Below are 26315 nucleotides of genomic sequence, written 5' to 3' on the forward strand. Positions count from 1 at the left end.
AGATGAGGTTTCACCTGTGTCTTGTATAATTGTACAAACACTTCCTTATCTCTACTGGAAATACCTCACCTGATGAATCTTAGGGACTTCATTAGACTTTTTCATGGCCACATCACATTGGCACCTCAGTCATCTTGTGACCAATTAATACACCTAAGTCTTTCTCCTCCTCTGTTGCTTCCAACAGATAAATCCCCAGTTTATAGCAAAAAATCTTTTTAGTTCCTAAGTGCATGACCTTGCACTTTGTGCTATTAAATTTCATCCCATTTCTATTACTCCAGTTTTCAAGGTTGTCCAGATCTTCTTGTTTGATATTCCAGTCCTCCTCTGGATTGGCAATACCTCCCAACTTTGTGTCATCCACAGATTTTATTAGCACACTCCCACTTTTTGTGCCAAGGTCATTAACAAAAATGTTAAGTAAGACTGAGCCCAAGACAGATCCCCGAGGAACTCCACTAGTGGTCTCCCTCCAGTCTGACAGTTCACCTTTCACTATGACCTGCTATAGTCACCCTCGCCCCTTTAACCATTTCCTTATCTACCTTTCAATTCTCATATCAATCCCCATCTTCTCCAATTTAACTAATACTTTCCCATGTGGAATTGTATTAAATGCCTTACTGATTAGATTTACTGTATTCCCTTTGTCTAAAAAATCAGTTATCTTCTCAAAGAAAAAGATCAGGTTGGTCTGACACAATCTACCTTTTGTAAAATCATGTTGTATTTTATCCCTATTTCCGTTTATCTCTATGTCCTTAACTACTTTGTCTTTCAAAATTTGTACTAAGACCTTGCATGCAATTGAAGTCAAACTAACAGGCCTGTAGTTTCCCAGATCACTTCCCCCTCCTTTGCTAAAAATAGGTCCTATATTAGCAATCCTAAAGTCAGAGGGTACAACACCCAAGTTTACAAATTCATTAAAAAATCCTTGATATTGAGCTTTCAATTTCACGTCCCAGATCCTTTAATATTCTTGGATGGAAATTATCCAGGCCCCCTGATTTAGTCCCATTATGCAGTTTGTTTTTGACTTCCCCCTTGGATATAGTAATTTCCATTAACCACTCTACCACTATCCCTAAGCTCCTCATTACCCTTATTAAAAACTGAGGTGAAGTATTTATTTAGGTGTTGGACCATTCCTAGATTGATCTCCACCCCATCTTTACTGCTTAGCAGTCCCAATTCTTCTTCCTTTGTTTTCTTTTTATTTATATGCATACAGAACTTTTTATCCACTGGCTGTGGTAAGAAAAGAACTGAACTAATTAGCTCTACATAGCCCTTTTATATCCTCAGATCCAAATATTCAGAGCTGTGAGAGGGTGTTTGAGGAATCTCAGTGGGTGCTGCTTTCCAGCAGATTTCTGAAGCTCAACAGTGCCAGTGGGTTTATCTCATAATAAGAAATATGCAGAGGCCAACTCCAGAATCAAATTAGTTTTAATAAATCAAATTATTTTGTGATGTTTATGACCTGAGATGATTCTGCTTTCTCTCTGTGATTTCAAATCACTTTAGAAACGTTAATTGAGCACTATTCCACTTCTTATAGATGTGGAAACTGAGGTACAGACCAGTTACTTCCATAAGATCACACAGCAAGTTTGTGGGAGAACTAGGAATAGAACACAGAAGTCTTGACTCCACACAGTCCTCCATATTAAAAACGGTATTGTTAATAATAATAAATACATAAAATAAATAACAAAATGTCCTGGTACTTGGATAGGCCTTGTTGAGAACAGTTTAGGAAACTGGCATTCCACAAAGAAGTACCATGCAGCACATGCTAGTATTTGAGAAATTCTTACACGGGGAAATAGGATAGGACCCTCACAATACATTAAGTTGGAACCAGCAACATTTTCCAGTGACAGATATTTAGTTTATGTTCTTTCTGAGAAAGCAGACATCACTGCTCTCAGCCCAGTCCTGTCCATATGCCCAATGTCTCATTTCTATCTTTTCCCATAACCAGGTTTCACTGAGTTTCATCCACCCTTCCATGCCTGGAAAGTCAGTGAGGAAAGATGCGTTTACATTACTGAATAGAGGACAATGAAAGCCACGGACAACACACATGTAGAAAATGGAGCTGAGCTACTGCAGCAGAGGCAGCTTACAACATTGAGGCTACTTCTGAGCTGAACCAAGGTTGAGGCAGAGGATGAAGGTCTCCAACTGCAACACACAAGCGCAAGGCTCGCGCCCTACCTCCCTACATCAGGGGACTGTGGGGCTCTAACACCCACACAGCTACCCCACAACCATTCCTAGAGCAGGGGCATGTGGGGGTGTAACACCCACACAGCTACTCCCCGACCATCCCTAGAGTAGGGGAGTGTGGGGCTGTAACACCCTCACAGCTACCCCCCAACCATTCCCAGGGCAGGGGGTGGGGCTGTAACCCACACGGCTAACCTCCCTCCCATCCCTAGAGCAGGAGAGTGCGGGCCTGTAACACCCAGAGGGCGACGGATGCAATGAGCGGTCCCTGTGCGGCGGGGAGGCTACAACTCTCGCACAGACACACCCGCCGGGCCCGGGGGGCGGGCCACTCACACACACGCAGGGCGCAGCTGCAGGCCGCGAGGCCCTTCGGCGGCTGCCGCCCCTCGAACTCCATTTCCCAGCGCGCGCTGCAGGCCCGGCCCTGCCCTGCCCTGCCGGCGGGAGGCGGCTCCGGCTCCGCTCTCGGTCCGGTTGCGCGTGAGGGGAGCCGGGGCCATGAGCCGCCTGGGCTCGGTGCAGCGGAAGGTGCCCTGCCTGTTTGTGACGCAGGTGAAAGAGGAGCCCTCGGCCAAGCGGGAGCGCCAGGTACCGGGGCAGCGCCTGGGCCCGGCCGAGCGAGCGGGGGCAGGAGCCGCGGGTGCGGAGGGGACCTGCCGCCCATGAGGGGCGAGCTCAGGGGTCGCGCTGGAGCTACTGGCCGTGGGGGAGGAGAGGAAGCCGCTCGGGCGTGGTGGACACCGGGTGATGGAGGGACTGGCCGGGGCGTGTGCTGAGGAAGAGGGGGCGCGGTGGGTACCGAGGTGATGGGGGAGGGGGTGCCGTGGGTACCCGGGAGATGGGGGGGGGGGGGCTCAGGATGTTGGGGGGAAGGAGGAGGAGGGGGCGCGGTGGGTACCCGGGTGATGGTGGGACTGGCTGGGGGGAGCCTCAGGGTGCTGGGGAGGAGGGGTTGCAGTGGGCTGGTTGGGGACAAGGGCGTTTGAGACTTGCAGCCACATCTAGCTCTAGCAATGCTGGTGCATCTTTGAATTCTTGGTGGATCCATGCATCTTTTCATTGTGTAAGGCAGCAATAGGGAACTGTCCACATACCAGGTTGAGGGTAAGGCAGGTGGAATAAAACCTTATCTGAATGATGATTTCTTTTTGAGACGTAATTGGGGTGATTTGCTCTTTTTTATCCTCCTTCAGCCCACTTTTCTTTAGCATCTTTCTGGGGAGGTCTTTCCTGGAGACTTTGGTTGGTTGATCTATCCCAATGACTTCAGGGGTGGCCTGCTGGCATCATTCTTCCTTAACTCTGATGGAAATGATTGGTCACATAACACTTCTGATGGGTTCTCTTAGAGTATGTCTACACTACAATATTAGGTCAAATTTATAGAAGCCGGTTTTATAGAAATCGTTTTTATACAGTCGATTGTGTGTGTCCCCACATAAAATGCTCTAAGTGCATTAAGTCGGCGGACCGCCTCCACAGTACCGAGGCTAGCATCGACTTCCGGAGCGTTGCACTGTGGGTAGCTATCCCACAGTTCCCGCAGTCTCCGCCGCCCATTGGAATTCTGGGTTGAGATCCCAATGCCTGATGATGCAAAAACAGTGTCGCGGGGGGTTCTGGGTACATGTCGTCAGGCCCCTCCCCCTCCGTCAGAGCACCGGCAGACAATCGATTTGCACCTTTTTACCTGGGTTACCTGTGCAGACAACATACCACGGCAAGCATGGAGCCCGCTCAGCTCAGCGTCACCATATGTCATCTGGGTGCTGGCAGACATGGGGCTGCATTGCTATACAACAGCAGCTTCTTGCCTTTTGGCAGTAGATGGTGTATTACGATTGATATCTGTCATCGTCATATTCCTCAGTGAGTTCAATCAGAGGCACCTGGGCAGACATGTTTTGTCTCCTGGAGACTCAGTCCTGCTGGCAGTCCTATTGAACCGTCTTGACGATGATGACTAGCAGTCGTAATACAGCATTTTCTGCTAAGCACCCAGGAAATGCCGATGGATATCAGTCATGCTGCACCGTCTGCTGCCAGCTTAAGATGTAAAAAATAGATGGACCAGATTTGTTCTGTATTCATTTGCCCCCCCCTCCGTGAAATCAACGGCCTGCTAAACCCAGGGTTTTGAGTTCAATCTTGGGGGGGGGGGAGGCATTCTGTGTGACAGTTGTTTGTGTTTCTCCCTGATGCACAGCCACCTTTGTTGATTTTAATTCCCTGTACCTGTAAGCCATGTCATCACTCGCCCCTCCCTCCCGCCCTTTGTCAGACAATAGTTTCGTGCCTTTTTTCAGCCCAGACGCCATAGCACTGGGATCATGGCGCCCGCTCAGATCACCGCGGCAATTATGAGCACTATGAACACCACGCGCATTGTCCTGGAGTATATGCAGAGCCAGAACATGCCAAAGCAAAACCAGGCGAGGAGGCGATTGCAGCGCGGCGACGAGAGTGATGAGGAAATTGACAGGGACATAGACCTCTCACAAAGTACAGGCCCCAGCAATGTGCAAATCATGGTGTTACTGGGGCAGGTTCATGGCGTGGAATGCCGATTCTGGGCCCGGGAAACAAGCACAGACTGCTGGGACCGCATCGTGTTGCAGGTGCGGGACGATGCCCAGTGGCTGCGAAACTTTCGCATGCATAAGGGCACTTTCATGGAACTTTGTGACTTGCTTTCCCCTGCCCTGAAGCGCCAGAATACCAGGATGAGAGCAGCCCTCACAGTTGAGAAGCGAGTGACAATAGCCCTGTGGAAGCTTGCAACGCCAGACAGCTACCGGTCAGTCAGGAATCAATTTGGAGTGGGCAAATCTACTGTGGGGGCTGCTGTGATCCAAGTAGCCAACGCAATCAAAGACCTGCTGATATCAAGGGTAGTGACTCTGGGAAACGTGCAGGTCATAGTGGATGGCTTTGGTGCAATGGGATTCCCAAACTGTGGTGGGGCGATAGACGGAACCCATATCCCTATCTTGTCACTGGAGCACCAAGCCACCGAGTACATAAACCGCAAGGGGTACTTTTCAATGCTGCTGCAAGCCCTGGTGGATCACAAGGGAAGTTTCACCAACATCAACGTGGGATGGCCGGGAAAGGTACATGATGCTCGCGTATTCAGGCACTCTGGTCTGTTTCGAAAGCTGGAGGAAGGGACTTTCTTCCCGGACCAGAAAATAACTGTTGGGGATGTTGAAATGCCTATCGTTATCCTTGGGGACCCAGCCTACCCCTTAATGCCATGGCTCATGAAGCCGTACACAGGCAGCCTGGACAGTAGTCAGGACCTGTTCAACTATAGGCTGAGCAAGTGCCGAATGGTGGTGGAATGTGCATTTGGACGTTTAAACTCTGCCAGCACGCTTTTACTGACTCAGATAGACCTCAGCGAAGCCAATATTCCAATTGTTATTGCTGCTTGCTATGCGCTCCACAATATCTGTGAGAGTAAGGGGGAGACATTTATGGCGGGGTGGGAGGTTGAGGCAAATCGCCTGGCTGCTGATTACACGGAGCCAGCCACGAGGGCAGTTAGAAGAGTACAGCAGGGTGCGGTGCACATCAGAGAAGCTTTGAAAAACAGTTTTGTGACCAGCCAGGCTACGGTGTACCCCCGGTTCACTCTACTTCCCTGTAAACTAACCACCCTCCCCTCCTCCCTTCAAGCACCGCTTGCAGAGGCAATAAAGTCCTTGTTACTTCACATTCATGCATTCTTTATTAATTCATCACACCACTAGGGGGATAACTGCCAAGGTAGCCCGGGAGGGGTGGGGGAGAAGGGAAGGAAAAGGACACACTGCAGTTGTAGTGGCGGTCTCTGCTCCTGCTGCCTTTCCTGCAGCTCAACCATACGCTGGAGCATATCAGTTTGATGTTCCAGCAGCCGGAGCATCAACTCTTGCCTTCTGTCAGCAAGCTGACGCCACCTATCCTCTTCAGCCCGCCACTTGCTCTCTTCAGCCCGCGATTCTGCCCACCACCTCTCCTCTTGTTCATATTGTGCTTTTTTGCACTCTGACATTGACTGCCTCCACGCCTTCTGCTGTGCTCTGTCAGCATGGGAGGACATCTGGAGCTCCGCGAACATATCATCCCGAGTCCGCCGTTTTCTCCTTCTAATCTTCACTAGCCTCTGTGAAGGAGAAACATTTGCAGCTGGTGGAGGAGAAGGGAGAGGTGGTTAAAAAAGACGCATTTTAGAGAACAATGGGTACACTCTTTCACGTTAAATTTTGCGGTTCACATTACACAGCACATGTGCTTTCGTTACAAGGTCGCATTTTTCCTCTTATATTGAGGGCCTGCTGGTTTGGTGTGAGAGATCACTCACGCAGTGCCAGGCAACAGATTTCAGCTTGGAGGCAGCCAATGTAAGCCACAGTCTTTTGGCTTTTTTAACCTTCTTAACATGTGGGAATGGTTTCAAACAGTAGCGCCCTCATTTCCCGTACCAAGCACCCATTGGATTGGCCATTTAAAATGGGTTTGCAGTGTAAAAGGAGGGGCTGCGGTTTCCAGGTTAACATGCAGCACAAACCCAACTACCCCCCCCCACACACACACCCAATTCTCTGGGATGATCACTTCACCCCTCCCCCAACTGCGTGGCTAACAGCGGGGAACATTTCTGTTCAGCTGAGCAGGAACGGGCACCTCTGAATGTCCCCTTAATAAAATCACCCCATTTCAACCAGGTGATCGTGAATGATATCAGTCTCCTGAGGATAACAAAGAGAGATAAGGAATGGATGTTGTCTGCATGCCAACCAAACGCTGCCATGCTTTGTTATGCAATGATTGCAGACTACGTGCTACTGGCCTGGCGTGGTAAAGTGTCCTACAATGGCGGACGGGATAAGGCAGCCCTCCCCAGAAACCTTTTGCAAAGGCTTTGGGAGTACATCAAGGAGAGCTTTCTGGAGATGTCCCTGGAGGATTTCCGCTCCATCCCCGTACACGTTAACAGACTTTTCCAGTAGCTGTACTGGCGGTGATTGCCAGGGCAAATTAATCATTAAACACGCTTGCTTTTAAACCATGTGTAATATTTACAAAGGTACACTCACCAGAGGTCCCTTGTGTGCCCTCGGGGTCTGGGAGCATGCCTTGGGTGAGTTCGGGGGTTACTGGTTCCAGATCCAGGGTGATAAACATATCCTGGCTGTTGGGGAAACCGGTTTCTCCGCTTCCTTGCTGTGAGCTATCTTCATTGTCTTCATCATCATCTTCCTCGTACCCCTAACCCGCTTCCCTGTTGTGTGATTCTCCATTGATGGAGTCAAAGCACACGGTTGGGGTAGTGGTGGCTGCACCCCCTGGCATGGCATACAGCTCCGCGTAGAAGCGGCATGTTTGCGTCTCTGCCCCGGACTTTCCATTTGCCTCTCTGGCTTTGTGGTAGGCTTGCCTTAGATCCTTAATTTTCACGCGGCACTGCTGTGCATCCCTGTTATGGCTTCTGTCCTTCATGGCCTTTGAGACTTTTTCTAATATTTTGCCATTTCGTTTACTGCTACGGAATTCAGCTAGCACTGATTCGTCTCCCCATATGGCGAGCAGATCCCGTATCTCCCATTCTGTCCATGCTGGAGCTCTTTTGCGATCCTGGGACTCCATCATGGTTACCTGTGCTGATGAGCTCTGCGTGGTTACCTGTGCTCTCCACGCTGGGCAAACAGGAAATGAAATTCAAAAGTTCGCGGGGCTTTTCCTGTCTACCTGGTCAGTGCATCTGAGTTGAGAATGCTGTCCAGAGCGGTCACAATGAAGCACAGTGGGATAGCTCCCGGAGGCCAATAACATCGAATTCCATCCACACTACCCCAAATCCGACCCGGAAAGGCTAATCCCCTCGTCGGAGGTGGAGTAAAGAAACCGGTTTAAAGGGCCCTTTAAGTCGAAAGAAAGAGCTTCATCGTGTGGACGTGTCCAGGCTTAATTCGATTTAACGCTGCTAAATTCGACCTAAACTCGTAGTGTGGACCAGGCCTTAGTCTCCTGTTAAAAGGATTTAGGAGTTTATAACCCAGCAAGCAAGTATTGTGAAATCCCTGCTCTTGCAGGATCCAGTCCTAACTCTGTTTCAAGGAGTTAGCTCCTGCAGACCCGAAAGAGGGCGATGATATGGGTATTTGGTGTTTCACATTTTGTTCGTTTAAGTTCTTGGGGCTAATGTTATTTTGACTGTGGTTATGTTAGTGTGTTTTCTTCCTTACATTACTGTTTCTTACCGTTATAAGAAACAGACAGAAGGTTAGGGTAAAGTAAGAACTTGTTACATGCATAATTATCAAAAATTAGTCAAGTATTACCCTGTTTCCCCGAAAATAAGACATCCTCCGAAAATAAGGCCTACTTACAGTTTTGCCTCTCGTTGTAATATAAGGCATCCCCCCGATAATAAGACCTCCCCGATAATAAGGCATCCACCGATAATAAGGCATTTTTCATTTCTGAAAAATAAGACATCCCCTGAAAATAAGACCTAGCGCATCTTTGGGAGCAAAAATTAATATAAGACACTGTCTTATTTTCGGGGAAACAGGGTATGTGGAAGAACAGAAGATTAAGTATATATGTACTGAAACGGAAGGAAAAAAGTGTGAACTTGATTCTGTCCTGTCTTGCACCTTCTGTATTCATCTACACTAGTGCAATGTAGGTGTCATGCTCTAATAAATTTGTTAGTCTCTAAGGTGCCACAAGTACTCCTGTTCTTTTTGCGGATATAGACTAACACGGCTGCTACTCTGTAATCTGATCAAGTAGCATTTTACAGCCATGATGCACAGGTGTAGATTGCTGTAGAAGGTGCAAAACAGGGAGAGAATCAGGCGCTTTATTCTTATGTATTTCAATAACAGTAGTACTTAGAGGCTTCAACCAACATTGGGGCACCATCATGCTAGGTGCTTTACCACATAGTGAAAGAGACAGTCCCTATGTCAAAGAGCTTACAGTCTAAAGAGTGGGGGAAAGGATATTATTCTACAGGAGAATATTTTAAAAGTAACCTTTACCAAAAATGATTTTTCTTCATCTAAACCTATTTCTAGAAATCGTACCAACACCATTTCTCAGAAAACAATATCAACTTCACAATGTCCACTGGGTGTCTGTTCAGACTCCTTGGAACACTCACCTCTTTATTCTTTCAGGAAGAAAGGTTTAGTTCAAGACTACAATCTTTATTATGTTGTTCAAAATGTGTCTGCTTTAACCAGCTTCCATCACTCTGGTATGTTTATTATCACCATCGTTTTAGTACTAGTAGGGCTTCCATCTCTAAACTGAAGTTTAGGAGCAGTTAGTCCCTCAGATGATGCATGGAACTTTTGTTGCCATGGTAATGTCTTGAAGGCATCTATTGAAATTCTGTAGCACCAGGCTGGAACTCTTCTACATTACACACATTACTTCAAAGCGGGGGAGCAGATTGTTCCTAAAGATAAACCCAGGATAGAAAGGAGGGAAGCAGCCTCATTAAATGATTATTTATCTATGACAACAGGTGTGATAGTTTTATTCGTTTGCCTTGGTGCATTTTCAGATTGTAATATATTGTGAAATAGTTGCATTCTTAGGCAATATTAGAAACTAGGAATAAAAAAAATGATGCTGGATTTGTAGATGTCAATTATAATATATTAGAGTCCGTATGGGAAGTTATGGAGTGAGGTTTAAATAATTGTTGTCTTTTCAGCCATTTAAAGTTTTGGCAACTGAAACCATAAATAGAAAGGCGTTAGATGCAGATATATACAATGCAATTCCAACTGAGAAGGTGGATGGAACCTGCTGTTATGTAACAACGTATAAAGGTAATATGGAAGATTTGTATGCAGACTTCTCATGTTGATTAGTACCCATAAGTTGTGAATAAATTTCTTTTTATTGATTTCACATTTTATTGCATTCCTTTATCTGGGAAATTCAGATTCTCACATTAAAAAATATATGGCTTTACTATAAAATTATGCAGTAACTGATAATGTAAGTATACTGTAATTATATAGAAGATAGACCTAGCTGTAAAATTGTTCTGGATTTTCGTATAGCTTGTGAAACCAAAGTCCAGGTGAAAATGATCTTGTTTAAATTAACCTGGTAGCCAAAGAAAACTATTTTACCTGGCTAGTCAGGTTGGCATTTTGTCATTAGAACTATTTTTTCTCAGAAAGTCCGATAGACGGTATATTATTTGCAGAGGTGCGAGGAAAAAGTGTAGTTCAATGAATACCTGATGAACTCTTGAAAATTCCTCCTGTTCTCACTTACTACTGAAAGTATATTTTTAATATGCATATATCTGTTTTGTGGGTTTTTTAAATATATATTTCAAGCAGTTTGTGCATCATATTAAGTAAGCAAGGTACTGTTCACAGTGCTCTTAGGTTTTCTGATAAGTGAGCAAATTAACCTCAATTTAAATATGTCCTCTTTTTATATGTTGTTTTTTTTTTTTTTGAAGGCAGGAGGGAATAGAATATTTACTGTTGGATATTTTACCTCTCATGTTAAACTGTCCATTTTAATGGCAGAAATACTGTTTTGCATGCTATTATCTAATTTTTTTTCGTAATTGTGAAACCTGTAGGGCAGCCGTATCTTTGGGCGAGGTTGGATAGAAAACCCAACAAACTATCTGAGAAAAGGTTTAAAAGATTCCTGTATTCAATGGAAGACTCAAAAGGTCAGTGAGGGTTTTTTCTCTTTTTTTTCTCTTGGTAATTGAAGTATTTCTTTGAGATAAAGACCTTTGGTTAAACAAAACCAGTATTATGTTGAAATATTAATGATCCGGCTCAAAACTTTTATATTTCTTTTCAAATACTATGATGACTTTACTTATCTTCATGTACTATCATTATAATTTTGGCTAAATAGTCACTTGATCCTCACTCTGGGCTAGTATTAAATACTAAACTTTTTCTGAGTGCATGTCTCCTTCATGGTATTTCTTTTGCTAGAATGGAAATTCATTGCTAGCACAGAAAAATTCTTATCAAGGATTTCCTTTCTGCTAGCGCCATCTCCCACAATTCTGGATATCTAGAATCATAGAAGATTAGGTTGGAAGAGACCTCAGGAGATCATCTAGTCCAACCCCCTTCTCAGAGCAGGACCAGCACCAACTAAATCATCCCAGCCAGGGCTTTGTCAAGCTGGGCCTTAAAAACCTCTAAGGATGGAGATTCCACCACCTCCCTAGGTAACCCATTCCAGTGCTTCACCACCCTCCTAGTGAAATAGTGTTTCCTAATATCCAACCTAGACCTCCCCCACTGCAACTTAAGACCATTGCTCCTTGTTCTGTCATCTGCCACCACTGAGAACAGCCGAGCTCCATCCTCTTTGGAACCCCCCTTCAGGTAGTTGAAAGCAGCTATCAAATCCCCCCTCATTCTTCTCTTTTGCAGACTAAACAAGCCCAGTTCCCTCAGCCTCTCCTCGTAAGTCATGGGCCCCAGCCCCCTAATAATTTTTGTTGCCCTCCGCTAGAGTGTCTCCAATTTGTGCACATCCTTTCTGTAGTATGGGGCCCAAAACTGGACGCAATACTCCAGATGTGGCCTCACCAATGCCGAATAAAGGGGAATAATCACTTCCCTCAATCTGCTGGCAATGCTCCTACTAATGCAGCCCAATATGCCCTTAGCCTTCTTGGCAACAAGGGCACATTTCTGACTCATATCCAGCTTCTCATCCACTGTAATCCCCCGGTCCTTTTCTGCAGAACTGCTGCTTAGCCAGTCAGTCCCCAGCTTGTAGTGGTGCATGGGATTCTTCCGTCCTAAGTGCAGGACTCTGCACTTGTCCTTGTTGAACCTAATCAGATTTCTTTTGGCCCAATCCTCCAATTTGTCTAGGTCACTCTGGACCTTATCCCTACCCTCCAGCGTATCTACCTCTCCCCAGCTTAGTGAACTTGCTGAGGGTATAATCCATCCCATCATCCAGATCATTAATAAAGATGTTGAACAAAACTGGCCCCAGGACTGACCCCTGGGGCATTCCGCTTGATAGTGGCTGCCAACTAGACATCGAGCCGTTGATCGCTACCCGTTGAACCTGACAATCTAGCCAGCTTTCTATCCCCCTTATAGTCCATTCATCCAATCCATACTTTTTTAACGTGCTGGCAAGAATACTGTCAAAAGCTTTGCTAAAGTCAAGATAGATCACATCCACTGCTTTTCCCATATCCACAGAGCCAGTTATCTCATCATAGAAGGCAATCAGGTTGATCAGGCATGACTTGCCCTTGGTGAATCCATGTTGACTGTTCCTGATCACCTTCCTCTTCTCCAAGTGCTTCAAAGTGGTTTCCTTGAGGACCTGCTCCATGATTTTTCCAGGGACTGAGGTGAGGCTGACCGGTCTGTAGTTTCCCGGGTTCTCCTTCTTCGCCTTTTAAAGGTGGAGCTTCGTTCCTCTTTTTGCAGCTCTCAGAGGCAGATCAGTGTTTTAGTGTTGCAGTCTGGCCACAGCCCTTCTGCTCCTGCTTGCTGCCAAATGAGTTATTCCCAAGATGAAAAATTTGCATAACATCATTATTAAAAAACATTCCAGGGATAATGGAATAGCTATGTACATTAGACCAAGGAAGATGGTCATATGGTAAGGATTCCACTTAATATCTGACCTTTGACTCATGAACTATCCAGGGTGGGAATTTTGGGAGATGCTGCTAGCAGAAAAGAAATTATCAGTAAGAAGTTTTCCATTCTGCAGCCTAGCATCTCTCACAGTGCTGGACATCTGGAAAGTAGCAAGCAGTGAACAGATGTAGGGAGGTTATGAAACAAAAGTTCGGTAGGAAAGAATTACCCCACTTTTTGTGAGTCTGTATTCATTTCTGGGCCACTGCTTGCAGCATCTTCCTGCCAAAGGAGGCCTCTGCAGAAAATAGAAGGTCCATGTCATAATACTTAATGAAGGGGTTGGCTGTAGACCAAGTGGCTGCTTTTCAGATTTCCGCAGTGGATGCAGTTGCTTGTTCCACCCATGAGGTTGCTAAGGATCTCATGAAGTGTGCCTTGATCCCTTCGGGGACAGGAGCCTCTGATGATTTGTAGGCTTCCACAATACATAGTCTAATCCACCTAGCGATGGAGGATTTGGAGAGCTCTGAGTACTTGGCATTTTGGGTGGAAAGACACGAATAGGGAGCCTGGTATTTTTGTGGATTCTGTATGTTTGAGAGAGATTTTCAATGCCTTTTGACATATAAGATGTTGTGCCTTTTTTAGTTGGATGCTGTGGTTTTGAACAGAATGAAGGATGCACATCCTCTTGTGTAGGCCTGAGACCTGATCAACCTCCCTCCCCCCCTTCCCCAATATTAAACCAGCCTTAGGTGAAACTGAGGGAGTTCACCACTAAAATTGAAAAAAAGAATGTTCTGCTGCTGATAAAGCACCCACACCTCAGGAATGTCCCTAACGAGAGTTATAACCACCAGCATTGTAAAGTAGACACACCCAGGCGTTGGGAAATTACGGAGGATACAGAAAGAAATTCAACAAATGATAAGTTAAGCTCTAACCAGTGTTTTTATGCTGACCATCTGCATAAACGGAGAAGGTCACAACTAAGTTACAATTTGGGCTTGAAAGATAAAATGTAAAAAAACTCGGGCAGAAAGGCGGACACAGGTGCCAGTGTGTAATTGGTAAAAATTTTTGTTATTTAGGTTTGTGGGATAGGTTTAGTACATTTGAAGGAGGTAGATAGCTTTACCTATATAATATAAATGAAAAACAGTGCTCTTTGGGAGCCATTTCTGGACTGCAGTTCAGCATCAAGCTGCTGGAACTCTGACCCCTTTGCACAACCGTGATGTGTAGAGGCATCACCAGAAATCCCCAGATGAGTGGATCCTGACTGGCGATTGGGTGAATTTTGTCTGTATATTGGGAGTGATAAGCATAAGAGATTTGCATGGTATATGTATTCTGTGTGTGCTGCTAATAAATAGATGTTTAGAGCACAGCTGTGTAAGGCTCTTTCACTGGGAAAAGATTATGCAGACCTGTAGAGCTCTGAGCCCCATGGAAAGGGCAGGTACTTAAATTGACCAGGTTTCTCCCTGAGCCCCATGAGAAAGGGTAGGTGCCTTACGCCCCGAGCCTTTGGAGGGAGAGGGTTGGGGTGCCTAAATTGACAGGGTCACACCTTGAGCCCTCAGTAGGATATAGGCGGGGTGCCCTGTATTGTGCGAGGAACACTTGGGAAGTGTGGGAGGAAGAGCTTACCTTACAAAGAAAGGATTCTGTTGTCCTGAGCATCATCTTGTCCTCATGGAACATGCAGTAAGGCTCCTGTATAGATAAGACTACCAGCACAGACTCTTGCCTGGCAGACGTAATTGCTATTAAGAAATAAGTCTTATGGATAAATAAAAGATTAATACTAAAATCAGAGGCTTGTCAGGGCGTACAGAACTAGCAGAAAGTCCCATTTTGGGAAGAGTGGCCTGACCACTGGTCTGGCTAATCAGACTGCTTGAAGGACTCTAGCCACCTGTGGATTGTCTGCAGGGAGTCTGAGGATCCTGTGAATAACATGCTACTAAGAGCAGATATCTAGCGTGCAATGGTGCAGGGCTGAAGGCCTGTGTCTATGATTTCCTGGAGAAAGTCCAGAATGATTGGAATTCCTGGATTTCTGAGATTTGCATTGTGCTCCTGGCACCATGTTGTTAAATCCTGCCCAGACAAGGGAGTACGCTTTAGTATTGAGACGCTGCTAGATTAAAGCAGTCAGTGAGTGTGGAGGACAGACAGAAGCACTTGAATGTCTCGTTCTCAATAATCAGGCTGTTAGTTGAAGCCATTTGAGGTTCTCAGTCTAGAGGCCCTGGGCTATTTGGGTCTTCAAGTGAGCACCCCAGCCTTCTAGGCTGGAGTCAATTGTAAGGACTAAAGGATCTGGAAGGCAGATGGGCATATCATTGGGGTTATTGCCATGGACTGACCACCGCTATAAGTTCCAGCAGCTTGATGTTGAACTGCAGTTCAGAAATGGCTCCCAAAGAGCACTGTTTTCATTTATATTATATAGGTAAAGCTATCTACCTCCTTCAAATGTACTAAGCCTATCACATTATCCCACATACCTAACTAACAAAAAATTTACTAATTACATTACCTATGTGTCCTCCTTTCTGCCCAAGTTTTTTTACATTTTATCTTTCATGCCCAAATTGTAACTTAGTTGTGACCTTCTCCGTTTATGCAGATGGTCAGCATAAAAACGCTGGTTAGAGCTTATCTTATCATTTGAATACATATGTTGGAATATGTACTTGATCTTTCATGTGTTCTGGGAGTGGTCCCACACATTTAATATAAAGGCTGAAGACTTCTGATGCGTGATTGTGCCTATGGAGTGTTCCTCATACACAGCACAAGGAGTCCTAGCAATTCGAGGCATAGAGCTATGCCTGCAGCTCTGGAGTAAGAAAATAAATTCCTGGGTGGAACCAGAGCACTTTTCTTCGCGTTTATGATGAAGCCATGCACCTGGAAGAGATCTGACGAGGGTCTGAAACATAGCCCCGCATGCTGCTGACTGCACTGGAACTCTGATGAGGATGTTGTCCAGGAAAGGGTACAGCTGAGTTCACTATGACCTGTCTGTGGCTATTATCATCAACATCATCTTTGTAAAAACCCTGCGGCTTGAAACAAGCTGAACAGGAGAGTTTGGTACTGATAATCTTTCCTGCCATAGGCAACCCTCAGAAGTCTGCGGTGGCACTGTCTGATGGGGATATGAAAATATGTATCTGCTAGATCTACTGAAGTAAAGAAGTCCCCCAGGACATCGATGACATTGGTGGGCAGGGTCTTCTTCTGAAACTTCATTTTCTTCATCTACTTGTTGAGCCTTTTGATGTTAAGAATGGCTCAAATACCCCCTGTGCACTTCTGTACAGTATCATGCCCATATCCAGAAGATAAGATATTTCATTCTGGATTGGATTGTCTGGTTGTTAGAGCTGGGTAACTGGATGAAGAACGGATGGGGTGGAGTCCACAGCCTATGAGAGTATCCCTGGCTTATTATTTCCCTGATCCACTTGTCTGTGGTCGATGAAAACCATTCCGTTACGAAATGAGAAATCCTGTCCCCTTGCTTCAGCTCTTGGTGAAGGCTTATGAGATCTTTGTCATAAAGTGGATTTCAGGGAGGCTGAGGTCATCTGAACTGTTTCTTCCCTCCTCACCCCACTCCCTAATTCCATTGTTTGGGGAATCTGACTCTGTGGGGAAGAGGAAAGGTGCACTTCTTTCTGAATGCCAGTCTCTGTTCTTTTCTGTGGGCACTTAGTGGGAAGGGAGAAAATATTTGGATTTAGCCACATTGTCAGCAACCACCATATCCAGCTTTTCTCCAAAAAGGAGGGAGCCTGTAAACTTGGCTGAGTATAGGACATGCTTAGGGTACGTCTACACTACCCGCCGGATCGGCGGGTAGTGATCGATCTATTGGGGATCGATTTTATCGCGGCTACACCCCAATCGCTCTGCTGTCGACTCCGGAACTCCACCACTGCGAGAGGCGGAACCGGAGTCAACGGGGGAGTGGCAGCAGTCGACTCACCGCCATCCTCCCAGCCAGGAGGAGCTATTCGCGTAGCTGAAGTTGCGTATCTTAGGTTGACACCCCCTCCCTCCCCCCAGTGTAGACCTAGCCTTAGAGTGAGTATCCACCTTCCAGGGTTGTAGCCATAGGTGACGCCTGGCTACTGGACCTCATTGCATCCACTGAGGCATCAGCTACGAACACTGTTTCTAGGGAGAGTTCTTTGAAGTGGAGTAAAAGTCAGGGTGATCTCTCTCTTTAAAGGCCTTGAGATCTTACAGCCAGGAAAAAGATGCTCTTGTAAAGCAGGAATACTTGGAGAGTGGTGGAGGAAGCTTCAAAGTCCATTTTAAGAGTGGCCTTCATCTTTCTATCCGTGGGTTCCTTAAGCTTGAACTCCACTTCTGAGGAAATAATCATATCCCTGGTGAGGGACGCTACATTGGCATCAACTTTTGGTTTATCAGTAATAGAGCCCTTGGGTTCTTGAAGGTTGTAGAGTCTGAGGTCGTTGTTAATATGCTTGCCTTTTCCAGGTTTGTTCCATCCATCCCTAATCACTTCCTCAGAGGGAGAAGCGAAGGGATATTGCAGCCACATGTGAGGATTTTGAGGGGAGAAATTTACTCTGAAGTTTACTCACAGGAGTCTGCTTAGGTTTCAGAGTCAGAAAGCTCATCTTCCTCAGTGGGGGAGGAAGAGGAATCAGAGGACTCATAACTTCTGGATTTTTTAATGTGCTTTTTCTTTCCCTTTTTTGCCTTTTAGATTTTTTTTTTTTTTTACCTTTTGAATGCGCTTTGGGAGTGCAGAAACTCTGCTGTGGCTTTGGTGAAATCTTTTGCGGCTTGCCTTCCTTAAGACCTGAAGACCCTCTCGAAAGCTCTTTCTCAGAATCCTTCCCACCCAGTCCCATTGTCCCTGGGAGGGGGAAACTCATTGTCAGAGGGTATGTCTACACTGCAATTAGACATCTGTGGCTGGCCCGTGCCAACTGACTCAAGCTCAGGGGCTCAAGCTAAGGGGCTGTTTAATAGCCGTGTAGACGTTCAAGCTTGGAGGAACAAGCAGGGGGACACTGCAGTGGTGGTTCAGGGAGGTTGAACTCCCAAAGGGTTAACTGACTCAGGGAGGGGGAGGAATTCTGAGAAGGGAGAACACTGCTCCCCACTGGCCAAAAATTGAGCAAAGAAGTTAATTAGAGGTAGGGCAGGAGCAAAAGAACCTGCCACTGTCTGCTGCTGCAGTTGCAGAGAATCTGGCAGCAAGCAGGAACAGAGATGTTCTAGCCAGACCGTTCAGTGCTAAAAGGCTGCCCTGCCTCCATGAGCTGCAGAGAGGAGAGCAGCCCCAGAAGTCCAGGATTGTGGGAATGGAAATTCTTTGCCTAAATATCTTAGTAGACCAAATTACTTAAAAAACAAAAAACAAAAATTGAACAAAAAACCAGAAGTGCTGGTACTCTTCCTATGTCAGATTATTTGAAAGATGATCAGATGGTAGAATTAGCTAATGTTTTGTCACAAAATAAATATTACTTTTTTTTTTTTTTTTTTTTTTTTTTTAGAATTTATTTGGAATATTGAAGAAGACTTCAGACCTGTCCCAGAATGCTGGATTCCAGCAAAGGAAATCCAGCAATCCAGTGGAAACCCTTTGCCTGATGAAAATGGACACATTCCAGGTATATACCATACAGTCTGGTTTAAATGAAAACGGGACTTTTCTCTACTTCTAAAGTGGATTAGAATTAGGCCCAGAATTAAAATACCAACAGAACAAGACTCAAAATGGCACCAGACCCTGCCAGAACAATAGATGCAAAACCTGAAGACACCTTTCCACTGCTAAAATGATCAACACCTCCCACCCCACACCTTTCAAGATTCATTGATCCTACACATGCCTACCTCAAGCTATGGTGTACCTCCTCCAGAGCACTAAGTGCCCGAATAACAACTGTGTGTGTGTGTGTGAAACCATAGGCGCCGACTCCTTGTTCCACAGGGAATAATTAACGGGTGCTCCGCACCCACCGGCAACCAAGCTCCCCCCCCTCGCATTCTCTCCCCCCGTCCCCTCCAAGCGCGCCACGTCCCTGCTCTTCCTGCTGTTAGGCAGCGCTTAGGAATTTCCGGGAGGGAGGGTGAAGGAGCAGAGACGTGACACACTCAGGGGAGGAGGCGGAGAAGAGGCAGGACAGGGACTTGGGGGAAGGGCGTGGGAAGGGGGCAGGGCTGGGGTGGGAAAAGGCGGGGTGGGGCAGGGACTTTGGGGAAGGGGTGGAATGGGGGGTGGGACGAGGGCGGTGCAGAGACGGGGCAGGGGTGGGGCCAGGGACGGGTGGGGATTGAGCACCCACCGGGCAGAGGGGAAGTCGGTGCCTATGGGTGAAGCCAATCACTACCCTCTCTAATGAACTCGCACCTGTGGATGAACACTTTTCACAAAGTGATCACTCTATATCTGACCTTATCAGTCCCTCATGCTCAAAGGAAGCCTGCACAACACTTTCAAAAGACAAGTCTGGGAGCAAAAATTCATTACTCTGCTAGACATTAAAAATGTGGACTGAACAGAGACACTGGATTTATGGCTTATTACAACACTAACCCCCTCTCTTTGTCCTATGACTGCAGAGGTATTAACGGATCACTCTGCCTTTAATGATCCCTTACAATATGTGCAAACTACTTATACTAAACAATCTGTTCCACCGTGAATTTTGCTGTAACCCTGGGAGTACCTTTCCCGGGCTTGAAAAAAGCTCTGTGTGGCTCGAAAGCTTGTCTCTCTCACTAACAGAAGTTGGTCCAATAAAAGATATTACCTCACAGACCTTGCCTCTCTGATATCCTGGGACCGATATCACTACACTACACTGCATAGTACCATATGTTAGGAAGGGACTTCCTGAATGTCATTTACTCGTTATTCAGTCGTGCTTTGTTCCGCTGTCGTAGAAATTTTTTTTCCTGTGGCATTTGGCCTCGCTGATTTGCAAAGCTTTGAGCCAGAAGAGACAGTTGTCCCTGTTAAATTCCTTTGACACATTTCTTTGAGTACAGTGTAACTTTGTCCTTGGGATAAGTTTATTTTCCTTGTAAAAATATAATTAGATATGTAGCTCTTCATATTAGTAGAATGCTATAGTTTACAGCTACTTTCTAATGCATGTACAGCTTTTAATGTGATTGACAAGAAGTAAAATGGAATGTTTTCTCATAGGTTGGGTGCCAGTGGAGAAAAATAGCAAACAATATTGCTGGCATTCATCTGTTGTTAATTATGAGGCTGAAATAGCCCTTATATTGAAGTGCCATGCTGATGATCCTGGACTTTTGGAAATCAGTTCTGTGCCATTATCAGATCTTTTGGAACAAACACTGGAGCTTATTGGAACTAATATTAATGCAAATCCATATGGCAAGTATAATGTGTTGTTGTTTAATACTCATTAAAACCTTAAATATTTTAATGTGTTTTAATTGAGAGTGAATGGTATGGTGTTTCTTAATTACAAAATAAGAGATTGGAATGACTTCATTAAGCTCCATGAATTAGAAGCAACTTTTACGTTGCCAAAATGGCTTATTAACATATTATAATCCAGTGGTTCTCAAACTTTTGTACTGGTGACCCCTTTCACACAGCAAGGTTCTGAGTGCGACCCCCCCCCCCCCCCCGGCCCCCATAAATTAAAAACACTTAAAAAAATATTTAACACGATTATAAATGTTGGAGGTGAAACAGTGTTTGGGGTGGAGACTGACAGATCCGGACTCTTCCCCCCCCCCCCCATGTAATAACCTTGTGACCCCCTGAGGGTTCACAACCCCCAGTTGAGAACCCCACTTATAACCCTTTAAAAATGAAAATGAGAGGATAGTTACAGTAGTGCCCAAAGGGTGGAGTACAGAGATATTATTAGATATTTCAGTGATTGGCAGTTTCCACACAATGCACACAGTCTCTTTAACTATCTTTCTCTCCCTTCCCAACCTGTTGCATGTAATTCCAAAGGGTTGCCACTAAGATACTTTTCTTCTCCTCCATGCACGACTACAACTATGTCTTCACTGCAAACAATAGCTGTGCTTTTACAAGGTAGCTAAGTTGATATAGTACTGTAGTTGTTACCTCTGTGCAGCTAGTCAAGTTAATCCCTGTGCCTTCCACATGGGTTGACCTTAATTAGTTACATTCAGGTAAAAACTACCCAGGCTATGTGTTCACTAGGATTTTACATCAAGATAGCTATCATAATGCAAAAACACACTTTTTTCTTGCAGTGAAGACATAACCTTGAACTAGCAGGGGCAATGTTTGCTCCACTTTCCAAAGCCAGTCAGTGATGTGCTGCTAACTTTTAATAAGAGGCCTCCACAAAAAAATTTCCTTTTGGGTTGAGGTGAACTGCTGCTGCAGTGAAGTTGGATGAATGACTGGAGCATATACATTTGTTTTCCATTTAAACAGACATCTTTTCTCAGAACCAAAGAAGGGTGCAACACCACTTGGGAAACAAACAATAAATTACACTTCACTGGAAATATTTATTTATATATATATACATTGATAGAACAAAATGATCACCCCTCTCTCTCTCTCTCTCTTTCTTTTATAACACAGTTTAAAAATGAGCAGGTTAAATAGGCTTTGGAGTGTTACATGTGCTTACTTGTAACAGTTTATTCCGAACATAACAGCTTTTGTCCTAGCATAGCAGGAAGAGTATGCTATAGTTCTACTATAGCATCCCTATTATCACTTCAATAACGACACATGAAGTTTGTGTTATTCCTGGGGGAATTCAGCACCAAAGAATTAAACATTCTGTGCACAATATTTTGAAGTTCTGCAAAATTCTGCATATTTTGTGAAAATAACTATATAATCCTACTAGTTTCAATTATTTTGGTAATTTATTTCAAAATACCTGCCAGCAATTATGTCTGTAACAATACAGAGAACAAAAAAGATTCAGCAAATGTTTTTTTTTGACAGATTCCTGGCTAAGCATATTAATACAGAACTTTGAATAATAATTCATTTAAACTACAATACAGAAATATATTTCCCATACTCCTCAGAAGCAGTGGAAAGGCTTGGGGGAGTCAGGGGTAACGGAGCAGCTGAGGGAGAGAGGAGGAGTTTGAAAGTGAACCTGGAGGGTTGTTGAGCGTGGGTAGGAGAAGTATGGAACAGGTTTTTTATTTTTTATTTTTTTTTGATTGGGGGGGGGGGATGTTGGGGAGCCTCCCCCATGCAGACCCTGGCTGACCCCTAGCCTCTCCCATTCAGTCAGGCACATCTCCCCTTGTCCCAGTGTTTCCCTGCACCCCGACTCCCCATTCAGCCAGGCATATCTGCACATGTTCCCATGTGGCTCTGTAGCCCCCACTCTTGTTGAGCCCCTGGCTCAATGCTGTCACCCCCTCCCCCCCAGCAGCCCTGTGTGCCCCACTTTGTCCTTCCCCCCCATATTCTGTGCTTTCTCACCTGGCCACATAGCCAGGATGCTGTGAGGAAGGCAGCCTCTGACCCCTCCCTGCTCCAGCTTGTGAGCTAGCTGCCCTGTCTTCTGGTGCCACAGCAACCCCTGGTGGATGAAAGATGTAATTGAAGCACATCTCCCACAAAATGTATATTCTGTCACGGGGAGAGGAGGAGGGGGCGGGATTTGTGGGGGACATGAATTCTGCATGTGCGCAGTGGTGCATAATTCTCCCAGGAGTATTGTGTCAAGAAGTGTTAACTTGTGGCTCTTCAGAGCATATTGAAGCAGAAATCTCTTAGCTTGCAACAGAGACTTAGTATGTTCTAATCTAATTTAGACTATTTTCATTTGGTAACTGTAGAGCTTAAATATATAAAGCTTGCTGTTTACGTATCTCACCACAATAGTATGTTAAGGGTAAATCACAGTTTAAGAACTAAGAACTCTCTAGTTCTTAAACTGTGAGAGTTTTTTCTGTGGTAAGCATGTCAAGGTGTAGTTCCTTTGGATTCTAATAAGGTGGTTGTAGTAGTGTTGTTATGGGACACATCTGGAATCCTGTCAAAAGTCAAAGATATCTATCTACACACACTTTCTTTAAAAACAAAAAAAAAATACTTGTTTTTTAGATGCACCTTCCCATACAAACTGCAGAGGTGATTATTTAATTTCCTAGAAGCTGTACCTTTAAAACTGAGAATACAGCCTATATACACGACTGTACTTCTGTTGGCTTACATTTGTAATGTCATAATATTGTATGGGGCAAGAAGATACAGTGGAATCAGAAAATTATGAAGACTTGTTATGTCTCCCTAATATGAAAATAAAAATGAATATCCCACGTTACCCTGGACAGGAAATCTACTTCTATTGCTGAAAAGAAGGGGTGAAATCCTCTCTTTAGAAATCAATGGAAAAATTTCCATTTATTTCAGCTGAGCCTGGATTTCATCCAACGTGTTTTATAGGCCAACCCTGGGTATCTGACAGAAATATTCTGTGACAGCATTCTTAATGTGGCTGTAATAAGTAATAAAAATAAGGGAAATTTTGGCTTCAGTGACTGTACATGATTTAACAGGTTTTTTTTTTTTTATTTATTTCTAGGATTAGGAAGCAAGAAGCACCCTGTTCATCTTCTTGTACCACATGGAGCATTTGAAATAAAGAATCCACCTATGCTGAAACACAGTGATATATTGGCTTGGTTTGAAAGCTGTAGAGAGGGTAAAATTGAAGGAATTGTATGGCATTGTAATGATGGACATTTAATCAAGGTAATTATTTTAGAATGTCATGAATGAATCTGCACTCCCCAAAACTTAAAAAAAAAAAAAAAAAAAAAAAAAAAAAAAGCTGAAACACTTCAAGGACAAAACTACTAGTGTAAAAGGCACTGGATTAAAACACCATATGCACTGCTACTTCTAGTTGGGTGAGAATCAGTTTAGCTACTTCGAGATCATTTTTCAAATTAGCACTCGACAGCTTTGATCGGCTCCTCACAAGCCCAGTGTGATAATTTTCAACATAAACTGTGAGTTAGGCACTAGTCACCTATCTTTGCTCCCAGTACAAGCTTCAGTGGGAAGCCAACTGGAGTATCTTACCCAGTTTCTTTCCGGGGGCAGGAGGGCTCCAGCACTCCACATACCACTTCTCACTTCTTGTAGCCGGAACACATGGCTCTCTTGCCCAGCAGCTGTACCTTTTTGTAACTGCAGTGTGATGTAGCTTTTCAAACTATATTGGACTCCTTGCAATACTTACGGTATTTATTAACTGTTATAAAAAAAAATTAACTTCAAAAACTGCTATAGTCATTTAGGTTGATGGAGGTAAATCCACCTGCCATTATCCTATACATTGCTTTCAATAAACATTCCACCCCCCTTCAAGGTCTCTAAGGTGGATGCCAAGAAGAGCACACAAATGTCTTAGCATAATAGGTCCAAATATTCAGCAAGTAACAATGTATAAAACTCCTGCCTCCACCCTAAATAAATTATGCCAGTAGTTTGAACAATTAATTGAAAACCCCTGTATTGTCTTGTCCTGTGGAGGTAGCACCCAACAATTAAGGCTGGCTTTTTTTTTTAATTTCAAGGGCTTGTTTGTGCTAAAAAAAAACCTATTATAATCTCTGTAACTGTTGTTCTTTGAGATGTGTTGCACATGTCCATTCCAATGTGGATGTGTGTGCATCCCAAGCACAGTTGCTGGAATTTTTTCCCCTAGTGCAAGGGTGGGGAACCTATAGCCCACAGGCCAGATCTGGGCCATTGCTTAATTTCATCCGGCCTGTGACAAGTCTTGGTGCCCTCTCTCCCCGTGGGGCTGAAGCCACGAATGTTGGCTCACGCCACTGCAGGGGGAAGCTCTGAGCCTCCGTGCTCACCTGGGCAGGTGAGTTGAATGTTTTATATTTCTCTCTTTAAACTCCCTCCCCCCCCCACAAATTAATTTGTTTTTTACTTGTGTGGGGCCTGCAATTGATTTTTTTTCTGTGGGTCAGTGGCTTGGAGCGCTCACATACCTATATTGGAATGGACATGTACAAGCACTCGAAGAACAGATCCTTCTAAAACAAGGGATCACTTTATAATAATCAAAATGAGCTGGCATTGTTTCTGCAAGAACGGTCTTCAAACTCTGGTTTGTGGAGGACTAGTTAGTGATGTAGTCTGCCACTTTTCACATTCACCTGCTAAATCACATTAAAATGACAGCTAAAAAATATAACGCTGTCGTAGTTTTCATCACAGCAGTTGCAATTGTTGCTACCTACTTTTTTTGAGATCCCTATCCCCCTGCTTTTCTTCACTTTTAATGTCTGAATTCCTGCTGCTATCTAAAACAAGTTGTTATACTTCAGCTGTAGGAAAGTTAGTAGTTTGAAGTGGTATATGGCAAACTTCCAGAAGCAATTTGACATATAAGTTTCACACACTGTGTACAAGAGCTCTGAGCTTTGTAAGTGATTTGTCAAAACCGGGACATCAGTGACCACAGCAGCTAGCTGTTGAGTTACCAGTGATGGATATTTGTAATAAGTGGTCAAATGTATGAGGATGTTTACACTGATCTCCTGTTTCTCTCTTCTTAGCTCCATCGACATCATCTTGGTATGTGCTGGCCAATTCCAGAGACGTATCTGAATTCTCAACCAGTTGTCATTGCTGTTAATAGGACCAAATATGACTGTGACTTTGAACCAAAGTGTTTGTTTAACCATTTTTCAAAGCTGGATGGGCAGAGGTTCAGTAGACTAAAAGATATAAAGTTTGATGTTTAAAGAGAAAAAAGAATCTTGTCAGAGGTGGCTGCCATATGTATTATTGTACCTTCTTCTCCTGCTTTGCCCACAATATAAGTGGATATTTTTGCAAATAATTGTGGCATAGGGAGCTCCATAGCTACAATGCAAATGATTGGCATAAATATGATCAATAATATGAAGCAAAAGAACAGTAAAGGCAAATCCAAAATCCCTCTCTTAGATTTCAGCACATTTGTTGTTTGGTTTTGAAAGAGCCTTAAATGTTGAAACTGTTGGGGCTAAGAGGAGGACAGTGTAATGTTAGCTGCTTCCATGGGCTTGTATAGTGAAGCAGAAAGTGATGGTTTTAAAACAAAAACAGAAGTCAGCTAACTTTTAGAGTTTCTGAATTTTTACAGCCTGCAGTTTATTCTGAAGTCAAACTGCAACTCACAGAACACTCATGTTTGGGCCCAATGCTTTCTATTATATCTGTGAAGTAACACAGATTTAAATCAGTAAGTGAGACCATAATCAGGCCCTACATTTTTTAAAAATGTTTACAATTGTAACAATTTTTTATTTGGATTTAAACATTCCACAATATTTGTAAACCCTCTCCTCCCCCCCCCCCCCCCCCCCATGCTGCAGTAGCGTGCTACGGCTTGAAAACCAAGTAGTGAAATTGTTTACATTATC

The 26315-nt window shown here is 44.4% G+C and overlaps 1 protein-coding gene across 1 annotated transcript; it reads left to right on the forward strand.

Moving 5' to 3' along the window:
* Positions 1-2655: 2655 nt before the first annotated feature.
* C1H12orf29 (chromosome 1 C12orf29 homolog) lies at positions 2656-26250 on the forward strand. The gene is made up of 7 exons (XM_054027640.1): positions 2656-2832; positions 9965-10082; positions 10859-10954; positions 18422-18538; positions 20083-20280; positions 23465-23634; positions 25464-26250. The coding sequence occupies exons 1-7, from the start codon at positions 2743-2745 to the stop codon at positions 25650-25652; spliced, it is 978 nt and encodes a 325-aa protein (XP_053883615.1). The 5' UTR covers positions 2656-2742; the 3' UTR covers positions 25653-26250.
* The last annotated feature ends 65 nt before the right edge of the window (positions 26251-26315 follow it).

Source organism: Malaclemys terrapin, chromosome 1 (genome assembly GCF_027887155.1).
Source record: "Malaclemys terrapin pileata isolate rMalTer1 chromosome 1, rMalTer1.hap1, whole genome shotgun sequence".
NCBI lineage: Eukaryota > Metazoa > Chordata > Testudines > Emydidae > Malaclemys > Malaclemys terrapin.

Excerpts from the sequence above, each read along its gene's own strand:
- C1H12orf29 (XM_054027640.1), top strand. The coding sequence starts at position 2,743 with ATGAGCCGCCTGGGCTCGGTGCAGCGGAAGGTGCCCTGCCTGTTTGTG. Across the intron at positions 10,955-18,421 it reads TTCAATGGAAGACTCAAAAG|AATTTATTTGGAATATTGAA; the intron begins GTCAGTGAGGGT and ends TTTTTTTTTTAG. Across the intron at positions 20,281-23,464 it reads TATTAATGCAAATCCATATG|GATTAGGAAGCAAGAAGCAC; the intron begins GCAAGTATAATG and ends ATTTATTTCTAG.